Below are 9862 nucleotides of genomic sequence, written 5' to 3' on the forward strand. Positions count from 1 at the left end.
AATTATATTAAAATAAAATAAATAAATAAACACTTACACCAAAGGTAGGCCATCAAGTCCATACTCTTTAACATTCTGATTCTTAAGCTGTTGAACTTCAATCTTAGGACCAGAAATTCCAGAAGTAATTGGATTATTTTGTTTCAAAACTTGTTTTGTTGGAGCCACATCCAATTTTTTTGGACACTGTCAAAACCTTCTTCGAAACATCACTTGTTAAAAAAAAAATCAACAAACGCCGGAATACATACTCCGTATAGTATTTGTACTTTTATGAATAATAAGTGAAACGAATTCATAATAACTATAATAATAAATAATATAGTTTAAACATATAATTATCACTTTAAAGAATAGTGACTATATAAACAATATAATTACTTTAAAGACATATAGTAACTATATTTTACTTAATAATAACTAACATTGATAAATAATAACTGTAATAATAAATGATAAAATTTATACAATATAGTTACTAACTTACTACTCTAAAGACATAGTAACTATATTTATGGACATATAGTTACTCTAAAGACATAATAATTATTTTCAAACATATAATTTCTACTCTAAAGATAAAGTAATTATTTTAATAGTATGGTGCCTATTTTCATGTAGTGATTAAAATAGTCGTTACATGAAAAAGAGGTATGAAACATAATAAAATCACATAGTAACTATTGTAATCATATAGTAATTATTTTGATCATATATAGTAAAATAAATATGAAGAATATATACACGACATAATAAATTAACATAGTAATTATTTCAAACATATAGTTACTCTAGATCTTAAATAACGAGAAATATAAAAAATAGACAAGAAAACATATCGTAAACATAATATAGTCACACAATCACTACTTTAATTATATATTTACTTTAAAACTTACTAATAATGTAAAATAGGCTATGAAACACAACAAACCTTTTCGATTTTAAACAATGAGTACTTAAAAAACAATTCACGACATAGATTAAAAGGTAACTATATCATCTATATACAAATTGTGTGGTAAAGAACCCCTAACTTTAACAACACAACAAAGATTTTCGATTTTAAAGAAAAATAAACATAAAATTAACTTCGAATTGCAAAATAAAGGAATTATAACTGATTTACTAGGACGGGAAGCATGCGAACACAAACCTCTTCATCTCGTTTTCGCATCTTTACTCGCATCATCTTTTCTCGCATCGGTGACTAGTAGCAACTTTTTGTGAGTTTGCTTTCACCATTACTATAGAATTGTTTGAAATTTGTGAACGAAATTGAGGAATTGTTGAAGAAAACCTATAATGTGGGGGGGAAATAAGAGATATTAAATAGATGAATGCCAGAGATAAGTTGAGAGTGCAATTAGTAAGTTTCTTAAAGATCCCGTTGAAATAAAAAAAAAATCAAATTAGTGGGCCCAGTAACTGTCACGTGAGAAGTTACGCTCTTCCCATCTGATTACCCCTTGCCATGGTTCATGCTAAATTAGCGTGGACTAGGTTTATATAGAGTTTATAACCAGAAAAAACAAGTGGCTAACAGCCAATTTCCAAACTAGTACTATATACGTAGTACTATTTTTGATAAACAAAGAAAAACAGGCGAACGACCTAGTTCATCCTTTCCAATAAAATACAAGTTCTTCCCATTCTTTTTTTTTTTTTTTGGTTAACACCTCCCAATCTTCTACTTGCAATTTTTTTTATGATAATAATTAATCACACAATAAAATCCCATAAAATAATCACATACTAACTCTATTTTATAATGATCTTTATACTTTCTGTTTTAATCCGTTTCATAAATTTTTATACTTTGCTTTATTCTATTTGTGGACACAAAAATTTACTATTTACCCTTCTTACCCCCGCAATATTTACAATCTCCCACTCTTTTTCTTTTGCCTTATCTATTTTTTGTTACACCACCCATTTTTTTTACACATTTCTCTTATTTTATCTATATTTTATTATATTTAATACTCCCTCTATCTCGAAATACTCGCAACGTTTTGACTAGAAACTCTTGCCAGTGCACAACTTTGACCACCTATATATTTAACTACATGTTATAAAAACTTATAAAATACTAATATTTTAAAATATATATTAACATATAGCCAACTATATATTACTACCAACATTTGTTTTCATATACTTGAAATAAAATAGGGTCAAAGTGAATTATGTGAATAGTGCAAAAAGTCAAACCATTTTGAATATTCCGGCACGGAGGGATTTTGTCTTAATATATAATTATATATGCAAATAATAACTGTAAAAATCTTTATAAAATCACGAGTAAGTGGAGAATTTTTTTTTGGCTTTTGCAACAAGTAATCACATAATGGAATCCCCTAATCGTGTCTTCTTTCATCATTTAACTAAAACCTCCCTTTGAAAGTCTGAAACTACCCAAACAAAACACAAGACGGCGTTGCAGAGGTTTTGTAGAGGAGAGAGAAAAATATGGCAAGAGATAGCTGTTTGAATAGGGTTGTTGCTGGCGTTGCAGTCGGTGGTGCAGTCGGTGGCGCCGTTGGTAAGCCGCCTGTTATTCTCTATTATGCATCTCTTTCTTCCACTTTGTAAAACCCTAAGCCAATTTTTATTGATTATCGGCCATTTCATTTTCATTTTTTTCTGTTTGATTTTACTATTTATGGTCTGATTTCGAAGCTTTTGATGGATATTATTAAGTTTTTATTCTTGAAATAATTTTGAATATTGCTGTATCATGCCGAAAATCTGATTTCTGGATGAACTTATTGGTCAATTTTTCATAATTGGTGTAATTGATGTGCAGCATTGTTAGTCATTAGGAAAGGCTTGAGCTTTTACAAGCCTATATTGTCTATTTATTTGTAATTTTTTGGTTAGCTTAGAGAATGAATTCGTGAGTGCATTGTTGTCAAGCTTATGAAGGTTCTCGGAATGATTTTCTGAGCGCGGGGCGCGTTGAACTTGAATTTTTTTGGAGTTATAGTCTTGTTGGTGGGTGTTAGCTAGAAACTACCATCGTCTATAGCGATGCGTTCATGCCAAAGTAATTGTTCATTGACATATTGTTGGTATTTTGGAGTTATTTAAGTTTTGAAGGAAGGACAATCAATAATGTCTTTCACTGCAATACCATTGTGAAGACGAAGAAGAAGGCAAGCCTTCTCAACTGTGTAAAATTAGGTTGATTGGAGTTTCTTCTTGTTTATTTAGTTCGTCTGCGTTTAAAGAGCTTGATAGTCATGACATTCTTCGTTCCTTATGGCCACGTTTTTATTTTGGATTGTCCCAAAATAATAGAACACCTTAAAATTTTGGTTACACTTCATTTACCGTATTATACTTAGTTCCCATTTAACAAAGAATGCTAAATACTTAGTGTCTTGTGGTATGGCGTCATGACGGAGACGTCAAAAACTTAGATGCTGAAATATAGTCATGATTTCTACTCAATTTCTTAAGATGATTGGAGATCAATGAGGTTTGTCAAATGGAGGGAGTTGTTCTTTTTCAAAAAGCAGTTATAGTGTTAAATGGTGCAGTTAGTAAAGGAGGTTAGAAGGAAGGAATCCGACGTGGTTAATATAAGTAATTGGAGATAAATGATGAATCATGCTTGAATTAATTTTTTAAATGGAAAGAAAATATCGTCCCTAAGGTTTTGTTCTGTTCACCTTATTTTCACTTATTTTAGGAAAAATGGTCAGTTGAGTTTAGATACAATATATATCTAAAATAAGTTATGATAAGGGTTACCCAAGTACAATATATATCTAAAATAAGTTATGATAAGTTCTAATAAGTTCAGATACGCTCAGGGAAAACAAGTGAAAATCAAGTGAATAGAACGCACTATGATCCTTAATTGCTTTTTTTCTTCTGAGGTTCAATATTTGTATTAGAAGAGCTGATAGAACTGAGAGCTGATAGAACTGAGAGCTGATAGAACTGAGAGCTGATAGAACTGAGGTCCGATGTATATTTTGCGACTCTTTCTTGGACTTGAATCATTGGAACTGAATATATTTAATTATGTGCAGGTGCTGTTTATGGGACTTATGAAGCCGTCCGATCTAAGGTACTTTAAAAAAAATCTCTAGCTCTATGGTTTACGGGCATTAAATTACATTGTTATGAAAGACAGGCAGACCGTCACAGTTTGGTAGTCACGTTATTTTAAAAGTACGTTATGGTTTTTAATTGATCTTCTCTTGTTAAAATCTGATGGATGCTTTATGATTTGAGTTCTTTTTTTCCCTTCTCCTATAGTTATTGATATTTTTTGGTTGAGCTTCGGTTTAATATTTTGTTATCCCTTCTGTTAGAAAGGTTCGTTTGAGGAATGAGATTATTAGGAAGAAAAAAGTGATAGAATTGCAAGGGATAGGGGAAGACTTAAGAAAACTTGGAGGAAGGTGATTGAGCATGATATGAGCCTTCTTAGGATTGAGGAAAATATGGCGTTGGATAGGACAAAGTGGAGGGAGAAAATATACATTGATGACTTCATTTGACTTATACAACTTTCATTTTGACTTTTCTTACTTTTTTTTTGTTTTACATGCTATTTTGAAATGTACGTATTTTACTTATTTATGTATTTTAAACTCTACTTATATTTTATTATCCCTTGATTGGTGACAATGACGATCTCCTACGACGATTCATGTTAGTCGACCCCAAAACATTTTGGGACTAAGGCTTTGTTGTTGTATCCCTTCTGTTAATTTGAAATTTCCCGCACTTGTGCATTTCCTGTTTAATTGAGTGTTTTTCATTGTTGCCACTTGTTTTTATTGTTGCCATCGTTTTCACCTCTCCCCCTGTCATTATAACCACTAGATTGCTATGCACGCGACGCGTGCTTGTAATTAAAAAACGCACACACAATAACACTTATTTAGTTAGTTACTTTTTGCCCTTTTTATTAAAAAAATTTCTTCTTAGTTTTAATATTTGGTGATTTTTGTAAATATCTTTAAATTAATTCCCTTTTATATTGTAATATAAAATGTGCTTTTGTTCAATTTGTTTTTATTTTTTTAATTTCAGTAAAGGGTAAAATAGGCAATCACTATTTACGTTCCCTTACATGATAGAGATCCTTGACATTGTTGGCGGTCATAGTCTTGCTCCTTTGTGTTTATTATTGGCAACTAACATGTATGAAGTATAATATTCTTTGATCATAGTCTTCTGCCCACTGCATCATTTTTATTTTTTATTTCTTGATGGAGGTGCTAGGCTTTTATGGAAAGACAGTTTGTGATCTAAAGATGAGGGCCTGACTCCCACATTAAGATGAGGTCCTAGAACTTTACCTGAAAGTTGGAAGTGCCAAAAGTTTTGATATTTGTTATGTTCATTTTTCCATACAGAAAGTGGGCTGACAGCCTGGCCTTTGAATGGTGGGGCAGTCACCCTTCAAATGTTGTTTTCCTTGCTGTTACAGTTATCCACTTTTATGTCTAGTATTGTTCAAGAAGTGTTTTAAAATTTCCTTTTATTTTCCTAATGTGTTGTCAACTGTGTAATGATGAAGCCTGAGAGAAGTATGGAGGTCAGAAGGTGTCTAGGGGGTGAGAATAATGGGGATTTATGAAGGTGGGATTGGGGGTATTTATTTTATATGTGAGGGTTTTGTCTTTGAGATCTTAATTGCAAGATCCATCATGAGGAAAATTATCTGCAACCGAACTTGCAGGTTTGCTCCATTAAAAAAAAAATGGATCAACAATTTCCTTTAATGGTTACCTAATTTCCCATAAAACTAAACAAGGCGTTAGTAGATTAATGAGGGTTGTTGACAATTTGATATGTTTTCCTTTAGGGATCTAAGTTTAGTTATTGAATAAGTATTGAACTGGTCTATGAAATGCTGTGACTAGAAAATATAGCACTAATTGATTTAGAAATTAGTCTGAATTTGAGGAATCCTTTCAGTCAGTGAAAAATTAGTCAATATAGAACTTTTAGATTGGTGAGGAGATGGGAATGTGGGTGATAGTTGTGAAATAGTTCAGTGATACAAAGTAGAAACTAAAATCGCAAGTCAGAAGTTTTTGGCTGTGTCATGGTGTTTTGTATTGGTCATTCCTCTGTATATGGTGACATTGACTGGTCATTCTTAGTTTGTGGTTGAACAATGATTTGGTTCAATATCAGCATGCACATAAAGTGACTGCTTCAGTTTGCGTCAGGTTGGAGTAAATTTTAAGCCAGATCATGGACTTTCAAATAAATTCAGCTTTTCAGCATGCTCAACCTGAAGCCTTGTCCTGATGGATGAACAATTCCTAGTGAAGTCCTAAATAATTTCAAAGCTTGGAATAGACTTTGGTTTTTTGGATATCCTCCAGAACATAGCCAGGGAGTGTTACTCGCTAACTTTATTGGATCCTTGTCTTGCCTCTCCTGCTATGTTCCTTATTCAAACTCTCTCATTCTCCTATTACTACCTCCTGCCGTTAACCCATTTCCTATCTTTTTATTCCAACCAGTTCATGTTCCTCTCTTGCCCTATCAATCTCTTGGCTCGTGGTCCTGAAGCTGAACACCAATAGTGTACGTTATGTTATATTTTGCAGTCTGACCAGATCAATTGAAGTCAACTCGCATTAAATAGAATATTAAACAATTTTGTTGTGGAAATCTTCTACAAGTAACAAATAAGTGGCCATATATAGCAGTATAGCACTCATATGTTGGAAAACTCTAGTAGTTAAGAGTCTACGGAGTGTATGCCAACTTTCTTATCTCTGGGACAATTTGATGGGCAATGATCATGTGGATGACCGTTGAAAGGTAAAGGTGAAGGCAGTGTTTTGGATTTATTGCATGCTAGCAGGTGGATGACTGAATTTTGCAGATTCTTGATGATTTTAGAGGGAAGAATCAACATGAGAATGTGTCATCTCCTCCCATTCAAAATTTCCAATTTTTTTTAACTTTCTGGGACTGGTGGTGTTATGAAACAAGACAAGTGTTATAATGAGTTGACCACTAGTTTAAAAAACTAGGTGAAAACGTTCAGTCGGGATTCTGGTGATTATTTTTAATGCCGAAGAATCCTTTGCCTGCATATTCTATTGGGTTGAGGTGTGTTCTGCTCTTTGGTTCTTCTGCAAGGTTCCATTGTCAACATATGAATAGCGTGGGGAGGGAGGGAGAGAGAGGTGTGAGACCATGATAATGTGTGGATAATTCATTGGGGCTGCATACAATGAAGCACTTGGCTTAAGCTTTTAGTGGGGATTCTAGTTAGTTGATTTCAAAGAACGCTGTTAAAAGTCTCGTTGAAGTTGATGGAAGTGACAAATGTGTGATGTCGTGTTATGGAATGATGGGATGCACTGCTAGTGGATCAGTAGAATTAGAGAGATGATGTCAAGTAATAAAAGAGTGTATTTGCAAGAACAACTTGTTTGCTTGCAGAGGTGCCACTAGAGCAGAGTTATTTTGGAACTTCATAGCGACCGAGTGTAGGTAGTTCCTTACTGTCGTGATGGGTCTTACCCCTTGATGTTGTATTAACAAACAATGTAATGCGAAAAAGAAACTAAACCTTTACCATGATAGTTTAGGATGTGATGTTTTGAATACTAGACTGTAAAATTGAGGCATGAGTTTGATGTTTTGACGTAGTTGTTAAGTTTTCTCATTTCTGAACCAACCTGCATTATGCCTGTAATGTGCAGCATATTTTCTTCCCTTACGTTCCTTTCAAAGAAAACAAAATTCATAATTCTTCCTGTCTTGCTCTCTTAGTATATTGTCTCTTCTTTTTTGGTTACAGATAGAAAGATTACAGATAGAAAGAGACTGATTATTTGTACCTACGACTAATTCTGCTTTTAATGCTCACTAAGAAGTTTCACATTATATTACTAATTAGTATTGAACTCGCTAAATTATTTCACAAGCTCGGTTAGAAATTCTAACTTGGAATTGATTGAATTGGTGCAGATTCCAGGAGTACTAAAGATCAGGTACATTGGTCAAACTACTGTTGGAAGTGCTGCTATCTTTGGCCTCTTTCTTGGTTGTGGAAGCTTAATACATTGTGGAAAGTCGTACTGATCGTTTCTGTCTAGTTCTGTTCTAGATTTTTGTATCCATATGGAATTTCTGGAACTTTTAAGGGACATAGTTTTGACTGATCCTGTTTCAAGAACGTGACTTATGTTTTGTGTGTGTGACCTTATGTGCACTGGGATGTTCGTTGAATTGCTCAATCAAGTTATGCTATGTTTGGATACAAGGGGATTTCATTTGAAATCCTGGAATTGGACAAATAAGGTGTTTGGCAAACCAAGAATTTGAAATCCTGAATTTGGCCCAAATCCTTTAATTAATGCTACAGGCCCATATTTGTGTAATTTATACGGATATTTCATGAAATACCCCCGAGTTTTGCAATACTTCACCAAATGTCCATCAAGTTTCAATAATTCACCAAATACCCCTCACAAATGACTTAATACCCCAAATACCCCTTCATGACGTCATCAACCCTAATTAACTCAATTAATATCTAATTAACCCACCCATTTTTCCAGATTAACCCATTTTTGTCTTTATTCATTTTAGATTTTATTTCCCCTCTCCCCATACCGTATTCCTTGAAATTTCCTCCGCCTTCCACCGCCACACCCTCTGCTCGTCGCCCTCCTTTTCTTTTCGTGCTTCATTGGAGGAATTGGGAGTTGGATTCCTCAGCTCAAGCTCGAGTTCAATCGTTTCAGTTTCACCACCTCCATGGAAGCAACCACCACCTTCAGTTCTTCTCCTCCCAGTCCCTCCCCTCTTCACTTCTTTCGTCTTCTCCGTCTGCTTCCCTCTTCACCATAGTTTCTGCCAAAATCCGCGAGATCTTCATGCCGGATTTCTCACCCCTCCATGCCCCCAACCTCTATAATTCCCCAATTATCCAATTAGATTCCCCATTGAATCCACCCAATTTCTACAATTCAATTACCTCTTTCAAACAAAATGTTCAATTGGAAAATGCGAAAACTTACAAACAAAATCAAAGAACAACTAAATAAATCCAACCCATAAAAAATTAAAAAGAAAAGAAATAAAAAACATGATCTTCGTAATTTGGGATTTTGGTTGAAATAATGGATTGAACATTGGGATTTTGATTTCTTAGTACTATGTATAAAATACCCCGTACTTGGTACTAAATAATTTTTACGGATATTTTATTTGAATGCAATCAATTGAGCATATCCATGATGGTGATATGGTGGATACGGTGGTGATGGACTTGATGGTAGTTTTTGGTGGGGTGTTGAAAGTATTGGAGGTGAGAGATGAGATTATAGGGATGGTGTCCTATCGCTACCCACTTCCTAAGTCGAGCAAGTGGTTGAGAAAGGAGAGAGGGGAAGTTGTACTCCCTCGGCGGAAAATCAAAATCGGGTGGGATAAAAAACCGAAGAAGATAGGTGGTGGTAATGGAGTAGGAGAGAGAGTGAACAAGGGGAAGGAAGCAGTGGAAGAAGGAAGGGGATAGAGAAAAGAAAAGGAAATGGGTGGGTTAATGGGTGGGTGGGTTAATGGGGAATTAGGTGGGTAATTAGGGATTAGAGGAGTTAATTAGGGATTAGGTAGGTAATTAGATCGTAATTTGTTGATTATGAGGATGATGACGTCATGAAGGGGTATTTGGGGTATTAAGTCATTTGTGAGGGGTATTTGGTGAATTATTGAAACTTGATGGGCATTTGGTGGATTATTGCAAAACTCAAGGGTATTTCATGAAATATCCGTAATTTAAAATGACACCATTTTTGTTGGTATTCGAAATTCTACAGCAAGCCCATATTCTTATTTATGCTCTTCCCTTCACACA

The 9862-nt window shown here is 34.1% G+C and overlaps 1 protein-coding gene across 1 annotated transcript; it reads left to right on the forward strand.

Moving 5' to 3' along the window:
• The first annotated feature begins 2370 nt into the window (after positions 1–2370).
• On the forward strand, positions 2371–8300 carry LOC110790822 (uncharacterized). The gene is made up of 3 exons (XM_021995592.2): positions 2371–2545; positions 4044–4081; positions 7969–8300. Exons 1-3 carry the CDS (start codon positions 2473–2475, stop codon positions 8080–8082), a joined length of 225 nt encoding a protein of 74 aa, XP_021851284.1. The 5' UTR covers positions 2371–2472; the 3' UTR covers positions 8083–8300.
• The last annotated feature ends 1562 nt before the right edge of the window (positions 8301–9862 follow it).

Source organism: Spinacia oleracea, chromosome 1 (genome assembly GCF_020520425.1).
Source record: "Spinacia oleracea cultivar Varoflay chromosome 1, BTI_SOV_V1, whole genome shotgun sequence".
NCBI classification, from domain to species: domain Eukaryota; kingdom Viridiplantae; phylum Streptophyta; class Magnoliopsida; order Caryophyllales; family Amaranthaceae; genus Spinacia; species Spinacia oleracea.